At 36.5% G+C, this 19175-nt stretch overlaps 1 protein-coding gene across 1 annotated transcript in view; it reads left to right on the forward strand.

The window, feature by feature from the left end:
* WDR72 (WD repeat domain 72) overlaps positions 1-19175 on the forward strand; it is a 180931-nt gene that overhangs the window by 98532 nt on the left and 63224 nt on the right. Inside the window, exons 15-17 of the mRNA XM_069459662.1 lie at positions 973-1064; positions 4914-4993; positions 10619-10814. Coding sequence (XP_069315763.1) covers positions 973-1064; positions 4914-4993; positions 10619-10814 — 368 coding nt within the window. The remainder of the gene's footprint in view (positions 1-972; positions 1065-4913; positions 4994-10618; positions 10815-19175) is intronic.

A 19175-nucleotide genomic window follows, 5' to 3' on the forward strand; every position in this document is an offset into this window, starting at 1 on the left:
ATGGCTTAGCCTTTCTGGGTCTTATTTTCCTCTTTTACAAAATGAGGTGGGTAGGATAGGTGATCTTCAAATTCTTAAAAACTTAGGCTGCTAATGAACTTTATTTATTTGTCTAATTATGATCCCACACAGCAGATGGTTGCGAGAGGTTTTCATTCTGAGTTTGTTCCTGACACAGAATGTCTGCTGCCCTTTCTGGGAGCTTATGGGTTATCAGCATGCCTTCCATTAAATGCCCTTTAAATTGTTATCACACATTAGTTGATGCTGTAAAGAGTTCTTCATTGAAATGAATTATAGAACAGAGGTATCAGGATGAGAGCCTGCTTCTCTAATCCAGGCTTGATCTTCTGTAAAAGCCCGGATATCATTTTTTGAGAAATCAAAATAATGTGTATTGGATTTGTCACACCAAATCCTTCTAAAAGATTTGACCATTTCATAAACATTTTGTTGTGGTTGTTAAGGTTGAAAAATCACTGTATGCTTAACACTGTGTGCATGACTTAACTGAACTTTAAGGAAATGACTATCTGACAATGAGAACATCCCTGGCAGTGTCTGAAGATTCCTATGATTGAAACACTGGCCTAGGCTAAAGTCTGCTTTCCTGAGGCACCAGTGGTACCTGCGGAGAATTCTTTGGCAGATGTCAACATATTGGGCTTTAAAAATTTGTTGCATTGGCCAGAAGTCATGTGACCTAAAGTAGCAAGGCTCCTCCTATAAAAGTGGATCACAGATAATTCTGGTAAACTAAGATTTGTAATTCAAGTGGGACTAAAATTTTAGGTGGGAGCAAAGTGGGGAAATAAGATTCACAAAAGAAATTAATGTGAAAGGTGTTGCTAAAAATAATCTGTATTTGATTTATAAATTTGCTAAGGTGATCATGCACCCCATCTTCAATTTATTTTCTAAAAGTATTTTTCATACTTTAGTAATATCCTTTAAATCTTTTCTTTTCAACAGTTCCTTCAAAATGGAATCTGTACATAATAAGGCGAAAAGTCCTGGGAGTGATATTTTGCATGTCTCAAGCTTCTATGGTTACTTAAGAAATGGTAAGGGAGTTACATACATAGATATGATCTATTTTTTCCTATGAAATAAAATAAATAGTGAGTCCTTCTAAAACTGGATAGCAATGTTAAAATAAATAACATTGTATAAAACATAGATTTTGTCAAATGATCTTTGAAATGCCTGAACATCTGAAACTTTTCAGCAAAGGAAATACTTAGATATTAAATTAAGGTAACATGATTTATTAGAAAGCTTATTGCATCAATATCTTTATTACCAAATAAATGATCATTCTATTAGATAATTTCATTGCTATTTCAGAAGACTATATCCTTCTGAGTAACAATCTTGAATTCTTCTGAGTAATAAGCTCAGTGTTTAGATTTTCTTTTGATACCAAATGGCTAATTCATCTCCCAAACCTGCTTTTCCAAATCTTGGGTATCTCTGTAAATGACAATGCTACCCTTCCAGTTACTCAGGCCAAGAACTTTGATATCATTTTTTATGTTCCTTTTTTCTCAAATCCCATATCCAATCTTTCAGTAATCATGTCAGTTCTACCTTCAGAATATATCCCAGGACCTGACCATTTCTGACCACCTACATGACCAACTTCCCCCAGTCCTGCAGTGGGGCCTTAATCCTGTCTAGCTGGATGCCCACGGTAGGATCCTAACCACCTGTCTGCTCCTATGCTTGGTTCCTACATTCTATTCTCAACCGCGCAGCCAGAGTGATCTATTTGGAACTAAGTCAGAACCTCACTCTTCTACTTATAACCTTCGAGTGGCCTCTGTGTCACTCAAAATAAAAGCCACAGTCCTTACTGTAGCTCACAACACCCTTTGTGATCTGGTTTCTCTACCCATGTCATCACACACTCAGCCCCCATCTGACCTCATCTCTTAGTACTCACCCCCTGCTTAACTCATCCTAGCTACCCTGGCCTTTTTACTCTTAGTCAAGCATGACAGGCAGGCTTAGGACCTTTGCATCGGCCGTACCATTGTCTGGAATGTTCTTTCCTCAGGTACTCATATGGCTCGACCTGCTCTCCCTCCACCCGCCCCATCCCTTAAGTCTTGCTCAAATGCCACTTTATCAATGAAGGTGCCCTACTTCCTTTCCAGCACTCCCCACCCCTTTCCCTGTTGCGCTGTTCTCCATTATCCTCTTGCCTATCTGACATATATCACTTTTTCCATTTGTCATCTGCCTCCTGCTGCCAAAATGTAAGCTCCATGGGGGTTACATTTTTATGACTATTTTATTTGCTGCTATGTTCCCAGTTCCTAAAACAATACCTAAAAGGAATTAAGCAAATAACTCTTGAATTAGTGGATGAAAGTTAATAGATGAACAAAATTAAGGGATGAACAGTGAATAGAGCAATGGTTTTGGAGATAAATGAGATAGATGGCTGAGAGTCAAGATCTAGCCCTGCTCCTTACTACTTATGTTCCTTTGGGCATGTCTTTTACTCCTTTAAAAGCCCTATTTACTACATTTGCAAAATGGGGATGTGATTGCAGGCTTAATGTGCATGTTGCCTCCAAAGCTATGCAGTATGCGATCTATAAATGAGATGACCTAAGTAGCAGTACACGGCGGCCCTCACAGGACTATTAAAAAGAATATTTTCAAGTGAGAGTTTATTAATAGCTTCCAATTATCTAGTGCCTAGTATGTTCCAAGAATTACACTGATGGATTTAAATATATTATTGCATTTAATATATAAACAACCCTGCATAGTAGGAGGAACTATTTCTGTCTTACTCTTAAAAAAAGTTGAGGCTCAGCAGAGTTAGAGGACTTACTCATGGTCCAACGGCTATTAAGCAGAAGGGCCTGCATTCCAATCCAAATCTGGTTCCTAACCCCTTTTCCTGTCCACGGTATCAGGCCACTTCTCACATTTATGATTGTAAATAGTGTTCCTTCTATATGGCCCAGTCTGTGTTGCCTGCTTTCTCCTTAGGTAGTAGCCCTTGTTAGGGTTAGCTATCTGGTTTCCATTTTTTATAACACTGTGAAAGGGGTTATAATTTAAGGCTTAACATAAGTTAAGGGAACAGGGAATTGCTAACCAGAGCTTCGGAGGCCCCTGCTTTTCCAATGGCAGCCCCAACCACGGCAGCCTGAGTGTTATCGCTGAATAATCTCCATGACGTTTAGTGTGGCATTCATGGCATTTAAAATTCAGTTAAGAACTAACGAAATATGGAGCTTTTTAAAACAATAGAATGATGTGAGATAAGAAAAAGGAAAGGATTTGCTTCATGATACTGTTATAAAGCCCAATCCTGAAGAATAAAATAATACTCTGAGGTCCTCATTCTAAAGGGTTGACAGGAACCAACACTCACTTCTGGCAGCAGGAATGTGGCTGAGTAATGTTGGTAAGGCTGGGATGTTTTCTTTTTATCTTTCCCCCTGAAGTTGCAATTAATTCTTTCGTGCACTGCCATTGCCAAGATGAGTTGGCTCTCCTTTCTATCACGTATTAAAATTTTAATATCACATTAAAGTATGCTGTGAAGTACCCCATGATGCCAGTAAGTACTAACAGTTGAGACCAATACTTAGCTTTGATGGTTGAGTCACAAGGTCATCAAAATCAGAGAGGGAGAAAGGAGAGAGATCAAAAGAAAATTTTCTTTTGCCTGCTGTGTTCATGAAAAAATGGAAAATATGATTTCAAAATCATAGTACTCTGTCATAATTACATGTTTTATGCGCTACTCTTGGTCATTTCAAGTTTATATGATATGCTTCATAAGGAAAAAATAATATTAATAATCGGTCAGAAGTTTCTTCTATATTTCTTTCATGTTCTCAATGTGCACTTTATCAGATATCTTCCATCACATTTTCCTTGACTACTAATGCAATAAATATATATGGCATATATTAATATGTAAAATGGTGATTCAGTGAAAAACATATTGGACAAACGATAATTTAAATAGTTGATACTGGGATGTCAAACATTTATTAATATAGTAATTTAAATAGACAATAATAGTAACAATTTTCCCGCTAGCATAAGCTTTATCATTCTTTCCTATCTCACTCCCAGGATCCAGCACCTAGATAATATACTTTAGCCATCAGAAAGTCTTAATTCATCGATTTTTCATTTGGATGATTCTATGGACATTTTCATTTAATGAAAAGACACTTATTAAGTGCTTTTTTATGGAGGGAACTGTTGGACATTCCATGGATAAATTGAAATAGACCAAGGCCTAGCTCATTCTTAAAAATTCACACTGAATATTAGGGCAAATAGATAAAAAGGACACTCAAGAGGGAAAACTTAAAAGAAACAATGCATAACAAAATGAGTCAAATTAAAGCATTAGTGCTATACCTATTGATCAGAGTGGTCTAGCTGGGGAAGGACAAATCAAAAGAAGTCTTTTATTTGATTTTACATGTGATAGATACTGATTCATGGCAGGGTTGCATTTCTATAAGGAAGGAATTGTATTTCTATAAGGAAGGAATTGTAAAATTTGGTGATTTGTCTTGGGTTGGCAAAAAGATGCAAAGGTAGGTTTAAGGCATAAAAATCAATTTGATTTGATGTGAATATGTGTTAGTAGTTAGAAATACATGTACATATATATATATAAATGGTTCCTGACCCTGGCTGTACATGTAAATAATCTGAGGTGCTTCTACAAAGTATAAGGCCTGCCTCACCCCAGGATCTATTAAATTAGAATCTCTAGAAGATTGAACCTGGTCGGCACTGGTGTTTGTAAAAAAAAAAAAAAAAAACCCAGGTGATTGTAATGTATAGCCAGAGTTAAGGACCATTGGGTTGCATCTATTTTTGATATTATCAAGATATGAATGTGTTCTGTCTATTTCTAGGCAAGAATGGATCCCATGTACCGGAGGCTGACCTTTCACTTTTGAAGCTAATTTCCTGTTGGAGAGACCAATCTGTGCAGGTATGACATAGTGCATATTCTTGGAGTTACTGGACAAGATCCTGGCTGCTCTGGTTCATCGGTACCCCTTTTTACCTGAAAGTACAAGTAAGTAGTTACTTGTCCTCAGAAGATGGCCCTCCCAGGACAGGCCTAATGCAGAGCCAGAGATGAGGGAAAACACAGAAGACAGCATAAGCAAGGGTGCACCATTCACTGAGGAGCGTGAATGGACAGGCTGAGGGAGGGAGGCTCATGCTGCCATAGGTAATTTCTTGCCTGTTAGGGTTTCAGTTTGGGGAGGAGTTCCTTGTCTATCATTTGAATTCAAAATGCCCCATGACCTACATGTGGGAATTTGATGATGTAAAATTAGAAATCATTTTTTTTTAAATTCCAAGAGTACCTTATCTGCGAGTTGGTTTAGAGAGCTAGTTTCTTCAACGTCCAATAAGTCCTTCTTCTTCTTTTAAGACTTCTTTGGGTCTCAGAATCTTACCAGTAGCTTTGTACATTGTGCAATAAATATCAGTGCATTGATCAGATGAATGTTTATTGGAACTTTATTCATTGTCACAAACTTGATGAATATTGAATTTTCAAGATGAGAATAGCAATAACTCCAATTACAAATGGTTGTTCTTAGTTAAAGGGGAAACAGAACAAACTCTAGGGATTGACACTATGTGTACACAGTTGGAATGGCTGTGGGAACTTATTGTGGCCTACAAGTTTCTGCATGATTTACCCCCAGCCTAATCGCATCTCTCGTCATTTCCCCATTCCCGTTTTACCCTGATGTAGTCACGCTGACTTTCTTTGTATTTTCAGAACACACAAAACTCATTTACACGTCAGGATCTTACTATTCTCTCAGGATGGAATTCTCCATTAATCATCCAGGTCTTTGCTGAAAATCTACCTCTTTGGAAAACTCTTTCCTGATCACTTCAGCTAATATTGCCACCACCCCCTCCTCTGCCCCGCACCTTTGGTGACCATCACATTACCCAGTTTTATTTTATTGTTGTGATTGCTCTTAGTGGAAATTATATCATTTGCTTTTTGCTTGCTTATTTTTTGTCTTCTCACTGTTATATAAACTTGCTGAGAGCAGTGACCTTGTTTGTCTCACTCACCCTTCTCTCACCACTGCCCAGAAAAGCAGTAGTGACAGTAGCCAGTCAATAAACATTTAATGAATGCACGAATAGCTATGCAAACAGCCTCTACAATAATCAGAATAAACACTAGTACACGCTGACACATCCGCACATTTGCAGTTGCCTCAAACAAGTTTATCTATTAAAAGTGAGAATTTTTTTTCCCCCATTAGCCAAAAAATTCCTCAGTGGGGGAAAAATCCTTAAGGAAAAGGATTCAACAAAACGTTTATCCCGAATTGCTCTAATCTAAAGATCTTTTGTAGTTGTTCGTTTGACCTTCAAATAAATTTTAATGTGGTTTGGACGTGTTTGGACTAACGGACCTTTAAGGTTCTATAATTCTGTGACCTTATATGAAATGCTGGCAATAGGACAAATATTACCAGAGCATTTACTGTTTGCAGGAAGTCTAAGCTTCAAAGTTTTCACTTCTTTTTTTTTTTTTTAAGAGACAGGGTCTCACCCTGTTGCCCAGGCTGGAGTGCAGTGGAGTAATCATAGCTCACTGTAACCTTAACTCCTGGGCTCACATGATCCTTCTGCCTCAGCCTCCTGAGTAGCTGGGACTACAGGCATGTGCCATCACACCATCACACTTGGCTAATTTTTTTTTTTTTTTTTTTTTGTAGAGACAGACTCTCATTATGTTGCTCAAGCTGGTCTTGAACTCCTGGCCTCAAGTGATCCTCCCACCTGGGCCTTCCAAAGTGCTAGGGTTACAGACGTAAGCCACCATGCCTTGCCCAAAGTTCTCCTCTCATCTCTGCTACTAGCCTAATGCACAACTCTGGAGGATGGGATTAGCTTGTTGATTATTTATCTTCCTCACATATAAAATGGGAATGAGAATTCCTGGGCACTTCAGGAACAACAGAGACTCTTCCAAGTATCCATTAACTGCTTCAATAACCAATCCTCATTCTTTATAAAGCCATTCATTTAAGCAGTTAGTTGAATCATGTTAGCTTTATTTTTCTCTTTATGTATTTTAGGATCACTAGGTGGTAATAGAATACTTTTGTAAAACAGAACAAAATCCACTTCAGGAATTGAGTGTTTACCTTTAAGGTAGGGGGTAGGAATGAGTTAATTTTGCAGTTGAGTGAGTTTCTCCAGAGATAGTTTCTTTTGCTTCTCATACACTAAACTCCCAACATAAAATAAATGCTGAAAAACAAACAGAAAAGTTGGGGGGTTGATAGTTTACATGTTTCTGGCACTGCACTGAAGTTCTTTGGATTTTATATTCCAGTGGGTACAAAATTAGGCCTCCAGGGAGAAATATTGCTTTTCCAGGAGACAATGCAAGGACATGAAAGGCCAGCGTGAGCCAGAATGTTAGGAAAATGCTTTTATAACAGAAATTCTGAACATTGGAACAACAAACCGGATGCAGGGGTTCTTATGAGTCTCCATGATGCTTTATGCTATTTTGCAGTACTCTGCTGTTCCAGGGTGTTAGTGGAATACCGCTGAAATTTGTAGCTTGCCTATGGCTCAGTTATACCTCTACCAATAAGTATATAGCCCAGATTTGTGGCTGACTCTTTCCAGGCAATGGGTTGTAAACCTTATTTTGAATCTCTGCACATTCCCTCATGAAAGAGTACAATGCTTTGCATATCTACCTTTTCAGAGAAAATTATTTATATGCATTTAAACGACAGCTTTATAGCCATAGTGCTTAATTCTAGCTCATCGTTAAAATCACAAAGTTATATAAAATACTGTATAAAATTTTATATTTTGTTGGAGAAAATTCTATCCCTATTGACTATCTGCAAAATTTATCTACTATATTTCTATACTAGAGACTCAAGTATTGATAGTTATAAACTATCAATAAATTATACTTTCCACAGTTTATATTTCAAAGTATGCAGAATCTATTTCAATTCCACTAGCATTTATTTAGTGCTCACTGAATACCAGATACTGTGATATCATTATTACATGCTTATAAGATATACCCTCTCTCTCCGAATGGGAATGATACTGAATATTGCTTTCATACTAAGCTCAAAGTGTGTATTTTGAGTTTGTTTCCAATTGGATGTGTACTATTCGGTATTCCTTTTAACTCTCGTAGCTCTGAGTACCCTACTCATCATGATTAATATATTTTACTCCATTGTTATTTCTGTTCTTGTTTTTTGATGATACACCATTATTCTTGTAATATGCATTTGTAGTGACAACTATGTAAAAAATTTAACAGGTAAAAAAATGTGAAGTCAGAACATGTAAATTAAATAATTAGAAATGTTAAATGAAATTACATAAATTCCTGTATATTTCTAAGAAAGAATGATATAGGATATTATATCCAGTGGGAGAGATGACATTGTGTATCACAATTATGGGCGTACCTTGGAGGTGGTTATCATCCCAGTGTGAGAAGGCAGCCGTAAACCCAATGCGGGCATATGGCCGAACTGCCCATTCTGAGGGTTAAACCATAGTCTGGACACATAGATGGTCTAAGAATATCTTCCACTATCTTCCTTGATTGATCGATATTGAAAGATCATGTTCCTCACACTATTCTGTTATTGAACAGTCTCAATCTAACCTCTCTCAGTATTACAGACTTTGTTTCATAAGTGAGGACATAAAGATTCAGAGAAGTTTGTGGTTGCATTTGTAGTACCTACTGTAGTTAGATCAGAAACTCAAACCTTCTCACTTCTGATCTCTAGTTCTTTCTACCATATCATCCACATCTTGGAATCAATGCTGTCAAATAACATGTGTGGCAAAGTTAAAATGGCATAAATTCAATAATATAAAATTGTTCATGATGAATAATTAATAAAATATACCCCATCATGTGATACACATAAATCAGCATGGTTTAGCCATATCGTGATGTAATAGTATGTGTTAGTCAATACCATATACAATATTATCATATGTCTCATCATTAGTAGATATTAATAGACATGATTCATGAGCATCATGATATGTAGAACTATATGTTAGATTCATGGTATATAACTGATATTACAATGTTGACTATTTCATCACATGATACTCATGAGTAGGCATCATTCACTTGTATCATGATAGGCAGTACTATATGTGAGTATACATGGTATGCAATGGTAAAATCATACCATTCACTAGCATTTTTTCACTCTCTAATCAAGCATTTGAGTATGAGCTGGACAAGGACAAGGGGATAATCAGCAATCAGGAAGCTGCTCCAGTATTCTTGGAAAGGGTTCCTATATTTAAAAGTCAGGAGCCCAGCTCCTTCTGCCCGAGTAGTTTGGTGGACATCTATCCTCAGCATAAGCTCTCTGGGTGTCGCTGAAACCTGAAGGCCTAACTTGCTACCATGACACAGAAAGAGACTGAATAAATGTTTATATGAATACATGTTCAGTTTTGGGCCACAGCATGTCTAGATCACTACTCTCAGTTGGTGTTGTCCCAAATGCCTAGCTCAAGGCATTCCTATCAGTAGGCTGGCAATCGTGGAACATAGCTTGACAGAGGGCAGGCTTCTGAGGGAAAAACAAACAGTCATGGGATGTGGCTACATGAAATGCTTAACTTTTGGCCAAAGAAGGATCACAGGAAGGTGTTCCAAATTTGCCTGTATCAGAGATGTCCTTCCTTTTCTTTCCCTGATCAGCTCCTAGCTTTCCTTGGGCTCTACCTGACTCCTGAACCTTGCCTCCTCTCTTGCCAGGAAGAGGCCTAGGAAAACTGTCCCTAGCTTTGCATTGAGGGGTGAAGATACAGAGTCATAGCTGGACATGTACTACAAAGGACACAGAATCAGGGATGAGGAGATCTGTCCACCAAGTCTGTGTAACCTTAGGATGTCATGTCCCAGATTCTTCATTTTAAAAATGAAGATATTTGATTATATGCTCTCTGATAAACGTCTCCCTCTCCTCCACCAAACTAGAGGTCCTTGACTAGGTATGCACAACCACTAGAAGACAGGCCTTGCAGTACTTTAATCCATGTAAAACAACGTATGCATACACACAGTTTAGTGACATTTATTATTAAAGTCCTTTCACCTTCTGTATTAAACATAGTTTAAATCCAGTGTTTTTAGCTAAATCGTGCTTTGAAGCTAGACATAGTTTGGGGATCTAACCTTGTTTTTAAGAATGAGATGATATATTCATATATCTTCTGGTGAAAATGAAAATAACTTAGGAGAAGAATTGAAAACAACTCTTGGCCCATAGTATAACGGTTAGCATGCTGGACTTTGAAAACTCCTCTCAAGTATCCTCTTAGAATCTCATACATTTGCAAAAAAAAATGACATGAGAATTTGGGTGCCAGTTCTCACTACCCACTTTTCAAATGTTTTACGTACTAATTCAGCAGAATTGAGAGTTATTTATGGAAAACCTGTTGAAATCAAAATTCTGGGCTTAGGATTTTTTTGTAAGAGACCCAGACATTTCTAATAATACCAAAAATAATTCATAAAAAAAAAAAAACTTTACAGGTAACTGAAGCAATACAAGCCGTTCTCTTGGCAGAAGTTCAACAGCACATGAAGACTTTGAGAAAGACACCAATAAACAGTCAACCAGTACCCATAGCAGAGAATGGTCACTGTGAGATGATGCGGAATGTGCCAGAGATGGAATGGGCAGAGGAGCTAGAGTTACAGTGTATTAGAAGCACCTTGCCTCCTCAAAGTAAGTACAAAATTTACTGGCATGCTCTTTCAACATAACTTTTCTCCTATAGAAAGTCCCTGACTCACGATGGTTCAATTTAATAATTCTTCAACTTTACGTGGTGTGAAAGTACCAGGCATTCAATACACTCCTTGACTTATGATGGGGTTTTGTCCAGATAAAACTGTTGTAAGTTAAAATTATCATCAATTGACTTAAAATATTTTCAGTTTGCAATAGGTTTATCCAGACGTAACCCCATCATAAGTTGAGGAGCATCTGTACTTAGAAAGTGTTGAGAATATTTGTTCCCAATATATCATTTCTGCAAGACCCAAGCCAATTAACTGCCCTGTTTCTGACATGTTCTATCAATTTCCTCTTATAATTGTCAAGTTTTTAGGGAACTTCTGGATTCTATTATAATCATAACTATTTGCTAGGAGAACAGCTTATATTATTTATAACAAGGTTTTGAAGTTAAGTGATTAAAAATGAAAACAGGATTAAATGTAAATTAATAGGATATATATTATTAATACAAGGATATCCTAATAATAATGGGTACATTTGTTTTCACTTTGCACCTTGTTAATAGCCATGTGCCAATTTTTTTCTGAGCATAAAAAATATCGTACAGAAAATTAAACTGGTTTTATAGTTGGACCATTTGATTTCATAACAAACTTCAACATCATAACTTCCTAATGATAATGCTTATGGTTTAAAGCTAGCAAGTGATTCTAAATTTATGCTATAAAACAGTATCTGATATTTTCAGCTCATTAGCTGTGACTTAAAAAAGAAATAAAAAACAGTAAAAAAATTAAGTATAAATTTAATTTTCAACTTTATTAGTAAACTTTTGATGAATAAATTATGATATGGTTAATTGTGTGTTTTTGTCAGGGAAACAAATTTACACATTGCAAGTTGTTAAATTGTTAGGTGCTTTTTTAAGCTCTCACGGAGATATTTTCTTTTTATGTATTTGAGACTCAGAGAAATATTACTATATTTAAAATGTTAAATCTTAGAACAGGTATAATTCTTAGAAATGTACTATAACGATTTCTTCTCTTTAATTTTATAAGATTACTGATTGGAGAGTGTTATGTAATGAGGGATGAAAAGACATATTCAATGAAGGCCAAAGATCAAAATAGGTAGAACATTTCTTAATGCCAGCCAGGACAGTCACTGATGATGGCAAATTTCGTAAATAATTTGGTAAAGCTAGATGGCTATTTTATGTCATTGGTTTATTTGTTTGTTTGTTTTCCAGAAATTAGCTTTAATTATCTGGTAAATTCACTTCTTTGAAGGAGTTCCATTGTCTCACCTAATTGCAGTTGTATTACACCTTTCAAGCAAGAAGTAGAAAGAATCCTTTTTAATTAATTTTCAGCAACTACCTTTGAGTTCTTGATTCATATGGAGAGCCACCCATAATGTCATTGATAGGTTTCTTCCAACTCTCCCAGGACAGCTAGCGTCATTCCTGTGTTAACTCTTATTAGGTGGCATTTCTGAGTCTCCTCCTTAACCTTGAGAGTCTCTCTTATTCATTGGTCCAGAGCTCTCTTTTCTGGGTAAGAAATTCTTGGTCAGCTCTCAAAGTGAAACTTCAGATGAGTTTTGCTATCACATGGCTTACCCACATTTCAAGTTTCACAAGATTGACCCAGTTGTGTCTCCAGTTCATTCTCAGGCACAAGAACTGTTGATACTAGCCACGTGCCTGTAGTCCCAGATAGTTGGGAGGCTGAGGAAGAGGATAGCCAGGAGTTCAAGTACAGCCTGGGCAACACCTGTAGTCCCAGCTAGTTGGGAGGCTGAGGAAGAGGATAGCCAGGAGTTCAAGTACAGCCTGGGCAACACCTGTAGTCCCAGCTAGTTGGGAGGCTGAGGAAGAGGATAGCCAGGAGTTCAAGTACAGCCTGGGCAACACCGTGTCTCTTAAAAAAAAAAGAAAAAACTATTTACGATAGAGAGTTTAGCCTTAATATGACTAAAGATATTCAGATTTAAAGTTTGAAGTTACTTACGTTTTATTTAATTATTGAATAATCCTTTCTTTGCCTATGGTAAAAGAAAATTTGGAGTTAATTTGTGAAAAGAATTGGAACACCAAAATATTAAAGCTATGTTGGTGGGTGAAATTTAGAATATTTTCTTAAGAAGAACAATAAAAAAGTCACAAAATACTGAGTGCATATTATCTTCAGAAATACTACCTGCAGGAATATATTAACTCCAATTGCAATTAGATAGGAGACACATAATATATAATGAAGAGTGAAATATCTAAGCAAGATTATATTCAATATTAATATTGCCTCTTTTTTCCCTTTGGGAAAAGACTTATTTTTGAAACTATCTAGAAGAACTTAGTAAAATTACAAGAAAAGTTTTTAGACTTTCATTACATTACCAAACAAAAACAAAAAGCTATTTTCTGTGTTTCTAATGTCCTGAGACAATGTTTAAGGAGATAGTGTAGATGCTATTCACTGGGTGTGATAATTTCTCAAATTTCATAGGCAGTTTTACTTAGCCCAAGTATCATTGCATCATATACTATTTTACCAAATATTCTTATGGCAAATTGTATGTGTGGTTTAATTTTATACCCTCCTTGCTTATTTGTCCTCTGAGCTTGCCTTCCCCTCACTTTTTTCCCCCAATTTCTTTTGTTCTTTCTTGGTTTCTTGGTCATGCATCTTATTTGTAAATCATTTGGAAGGTCAAAGATGATGGTTTTGGTATGCATAGGTACTCATAAACTTCTTTTATGCTGGGATAGAGTGTATCTGGCTTATATTATGGTAATATAACAATAATAGGTCATAGGAAAAAATAAGAAGTATTGAGCTCCTAATACACTCTAACACTATGCTGAGTACTTTAATTGTTACATGATCTACATGAACCCTAATATTCAGTTTCCAGCAATTGAGTCCTTTGTGTAAACAACCTCACAGTTTTTAAATATTCATGTTCATGGAAATGAAGTTTCAAAGTACAGCTGAAAAGAATTATTTATTCTCTGAGAAAGAGCAATTCCTGTGGTGCCATCCAGGTTTTTCCTGAGAAATTACCTCTGTAAATTTTTTATTTGACGTACTAATTTTATATCTTTCTTATACACATCAAAATAATGTTAAAATAAGTTTAAAAGATAAGTCCATAATGACAGTAGCTATCTTGAATGCCACCAGTGGTGTACATCTTGACCTTAGAGATGATCTAATACTTCCTATTATTATCCCATTTTTTAAAAAATGAATAAACTAAGACTTAACAGAGGTTATATGCCTTGCCTACAATCACAAAAGTACTAGCAGCAAAGGAGCAAACCCAGATAGTCTCTTAAACACTGTGATCTTATCTAGTAAGCTACACTCTCCACACCAATTGCATGAAGGAAATTTGCCCTAGATCAACTTGATCTAAAAATTGAATAATTTATTGAGTGGTTTTCTTGGATTTTTATTCTTCTCACATAAATCATAGTTTCTGTTACCAAAGAAAATGCAGAGTGTTAAATCATTGCCTTCTCAGCCCTCATAATGAAGAAAATCACCAGGTTTCTGGAACTATTTGTACAAGATGAGTCTAGAAAGAAATAGAAATCAAACGAAGTAAGAGTTGGAGAATAATGTGTATTTGAACTCTATAATTCTGAATCTTATTTATTTTTCAGTGTTTTCACTTATTACACTCCACAGCATGCATTTTATTTGAGGTCTTAATATTTGTGTTTCAGTGTTTTATGGGACAGTGTTGGATTTTATCTGAGTTTATGTTTTTATAACGATTACATAGCTATCTTCCTTGAATCTCTTTGATAAGAAATTGTACAATTAACATTCATAGTTGAGACTAAGATTCATTGCTTTAAAAACAGCAATGGTTCCTATTATTAAAATGCATTTGAAAGTTATTTCTCTTTACTTTTTTTTTTCTTGAATGTTATTTGGATCAGTTTAAGCGAGTGCTCTAAATTGTTCCATTAAATAAATTGGTTGAAATAGAAATGGAGGCTTTATAGATAAAACTGTCACCTTGGAATTATTGGCTGAATTTAAATTTCACGTTAAACTGTGTGGTTGTGAAAATGATGTATCAAATATGGGTACTGCAAATAATCTTTATTACATGCATCATTTTCAAAGACTTATCTAGAAAATTAAATAATGAAAATGTGCTTTTTGTTTAAATAAAACCATGCATTTGTTGTAAATCAAGGAAAGAAATATACATTCAACAGAACAGTTTTGATTGTCCTTCCCTGCAGAAGTATGGGCTCAGAGCAGGCTTCCTCAGCCTGTGAGCTTCCCAGAAGGAAATCTGTCTAGTTGTGGAAAGGCTTTGAAACATAGTTGACCACCCCACAGGGAAACTCTTCCTTGACTATAATTATTTATAGTAAATGCATCTTTTTCCGTCTACTTTAAGGTTTCCAGGCCTAAGTGAGTTCTTCTTTATGGCCACTGAAGTCATTTGTGAAAGGTCTGTGTGATATAAGTGAGCAAGGAGCAGAGACGTCATGGGGGACAATTCATGGAAGGCCTTGCGTGTCACAGTGAGGTCTAGGACTTTCTCTCTAAGTGAGATGGGAAATCATTTGAGCAGAGAAGTGGCACACATTTTAATGGGATCACATTACCTGTGGTTTAGGGGCCGAGGACAGTGATATGTGATTGGCCATTGTCCTGACTTGACTCCTATGTTGGGTGGTGTGATGTTGCATACAATATTCCAGGTGTGCTGAGGCAAGAGTGGAAGATCCACTCCACAAAAGGCTGCTGCCGGTGCACTCAGTTTCACGTGTACCTGCTTAGATGATCTACCAATTTTATTTTCTAATTTTAACTAAACTAATCCCCAGAAAATGGACAGGAGGCTTAAAGTTCCCTTCCAAGAAATTATAGATTGAAGATAATACTAATAATGCAAGCTTAAGCAAAAAAAAAAAAAATGTAAATGGCATTGCCAAACTTATGCTACATCAGGAGGTATATAGATATATGTGTATTAATTTCTTCATTTGATAGTTCTATTTTGTGTATATTTTATAATAGACATAATATTGATATACTAAGAGCATGTGTGTCATTTATAAACAAAAATACAAATATTGGTGGTGAACGTTTCAGAGTGCTTCTTTGTTATCTTCTGTACTTAAATATCTCAACCACAGCTTTTGGGTGGATTGAGCAAGGTAGCTAAGATTAAGCAGATAGCATAGATTTTTGGGTATGCAGGGTTGGTGACTCAATACTCTATATTGTGTAGTGTCCTATCTCCAAAACTTTAAATAAGTCTTTATGAATCACTCTCCACCTCTATGCAGTGACCCAAGAGTTGAGGGTAGTGCAGAGAAGAAACTGGAACTGTCTAGCTGGGGAAACAAACTAGCATCAAGTTGCCCATGAAAGTGTGCCAGATGCCACAGCAGAGACTGTGGAAACACATCAAAGAGGGACCTAACCCTGTCTTTGGGGCTCAAAAAGCCTTCTTGGATGAGAAGATCCCTAAACTACAACCTAAAGGATGAATGGGATTTAGCCCACCAAGAAGTTGGCTAAAAATAATGATGACCATAATAAGAGCTAACACTGATATGGCTTGTGTTCTAAGTGCCTCCTATACCTCAAATTATTTAAGCTGGGCAACAATAGGTAGCATTGTCATACCCATTTTATTGATGAGAAAACAGATACAAAGAAGTTAAGTAACTTGTTCAAGGTCTTATTGCCAGCAAGCGACAGAGCCAGGAATGAAACCCAGGCAATCTGGCTTCAGATTCTTGGTTATTCAGCACTCTATGACATTGCTTCCCAATTACCTATAATTCTCCTTCACTGTTTTTTAATTCATCAAATATTTAGCAAGTGCCTGCTATTTGACAGTTACAGAGATATGTATTACCCAGGTTGGGGATTACAAGGTAACAAACCTTAGATGTTTGGCAAGACAACAGAAAAAAACATCCTCCAGAGGAAATCAATCAACAAATATTGAATACCTAATCTCTGTAAAGCTTAGAGGGAGTAGCATTATAAGCTATTCCACTAAAGATGTAATTAATATAAAGAGTTCTATTTGGAATATAAATTTATATAAATATAAGTTTTCGTGGTTAAAAAATAAAAAGTTTGATTTCTGGGAACTGGAAATGCCAGCTGGTAAATGCTAGGAATGTAAAAGATTCGGCACATACATATTAGTTGAAAAGGGTAAGGGTTGGGGGTGCTACAGGAAGAGAGGAAGAAGTTTAAAACTTCGTTTTTATGGATTAATTTGAGATTTCTCATAGATAATCTTATTTAAATATCAAGGTATTCATATGTTAGATGAAGATGCATTTATAGATTATAAGCTAATAAATTATTTAGCACCTAAAATACATAATTACATACTTTTCAAAAAATACTGTAGTCATTTGGGTTTAATATATGTCTTATTTTTAGCTCCTTATAAAATTGATGGAGAAATTTCACCATTTCCCTTTTACCCATATAAATTTTTCTGAACTCTTCTACTGTTTCTGCCCTGTATCATCGTAAAGATTGCAACAGAATGACTGATAGAGTTCACTGCTCTTTTCCAAAAGTAGTTTTGTCTTTCACAGAGATTGAGATTGATGATTTTCTTCTTGGCATATGAAAAACTAGAGTATTTCATACTGGTTTTTTTTTCCTCATGAGCAATCAGAATGCCAACGTGGCTCTGCCCAGATTTGGTGGGATCAACGAATTGAGTTAAATATTTCCTTGGCAACAGTTGTGCAGGCACCACTTCATTGATTATTGTCTGCATACCCATTTAAATTTATTGACAAAGAAAAAGTGATCTAGATTCTGTCGCTGAAATCAATGTTTTGCACTATTGTTCTCCCAAGCTGAGACTGCCCTCCAGACACTGACCCCTCAAGGACAGGGATCGGATCTATTTATCTTTTTTCCTCCCATCACCTAGGCTGGTCCTTTACCTGGAAGCTGGTAATAAGAGTTTATTGAGTGGATGGATGAATGGATGGACAGCGGGATAGTTTGTACTGAAGATTCAGCCAATTCCTCATTAAGGAAGCAACAGGGAACATCAGCTGATGGCTGTTCTTTAGCAGCTAGACACAGTCTTGAATACACACTGATATTTGTGTTGTCCAAGGAGTCATCACCCTAGAACTATAAGACTCAAAAAAAAATTAAAAATAGACGTGAATAAATCTAGTTTGTAACCCTCCAGAAGGCTCTCTCTCCTGACGGTGAATTATTTTGCTCTTCACTACTCACTTTGTCATAATTTGCTTTCAAGTTGATACTTTTAGAATAATACCACTCTTGCCTGAAACTCCTCTTGTTCCTTATACAGCTACACTTTCTCCACAGAAGTATTTAAGGAGCTGCTGCCGCTCACACTGCTCCCTCAGTGTTTGGATTCCCCTCCTGTGTTCTGACTCACTGGCCTCACTATGGACTTCTGGCTCGTTCCTGATCTCCTGTAACTGGTAGCCCTTGTGCTGCTTTACCACCTGGCAGACCTGGGTCAGCCTGGTCCCTATCTGCCTCACTCCTGCATCTGAGCCTGGGACTTTGTGTGACATTAGTTCCTCCATTAAATGCAACTCTATCAGCCAATATGGATGTGTGTTCCTAGTTCTGAAAACAATTTTGGTAAAATGAGGGATGAAATCGCTTGAGAGAAAAATCAGGGATTTAGAGAGCTTTGTATTCTCAGCAGATAGCACACTGTCTAGCACAAGGCAATTGCTATAGAAATGGTAGAGGAAGGAAAAATTATCCATTTGTCCCTGTGCCCTTGGAATATCCCATTCCCATCAGAATGTCAGTCATCATGCTGGCTGGAGCCTTATCTTTCCATTTTAACTATTCGATTTATCTGCCCAATTTTCAGCCTTGGAACAATTTGAATAACTTTGAAAGATCTCTTATTAAGCATTTACTATGTCTAAGGTTCAGTGTTAGGTACTGACATTTTCAATTATATCACTTTCTACACTCTTTGTATATCCTTCTAAAATACCATATCTGTATATTAACTTGGCACTCTTATTTATTTGTCTTTCTTTCCCACCTCTCTGAACTCTTGGAGGGCAACAGTTGGAACTTATTAATATCTTGTGCTCCTAGCAGCAAATGTACCACATAGTGCATGATGGGTGCTCGTTAAATGTTTGTTGCCTGAGTAAACGGATGAGTAATAATGACAGTGACATACATGTATCAAAGAACTCTGGTCCAAGGAAGAGTGGAAGAAATGCTAAGTCATATGTTAACAGTCTGTAGCTAGGAAGAGAATGGAAACAGTCATTATAGGGATGTTGGCTTTCTTCTAATGTGTTAATCC

The sequence above is a fragment of the Eulemur rufifrons genome, chromosome 2 (assembly GCF_041146395.1).
Source record: "Eulemur rufifrons isolate Redbay chromosome 2, OSU_ERuf_1, whole genome shotgun sequence".
NCBI lineage: Eukaryota > Metazoa > Chordata > Mammalia > Primates > Lemuridae > Eulemur > Eulemur rufifrons.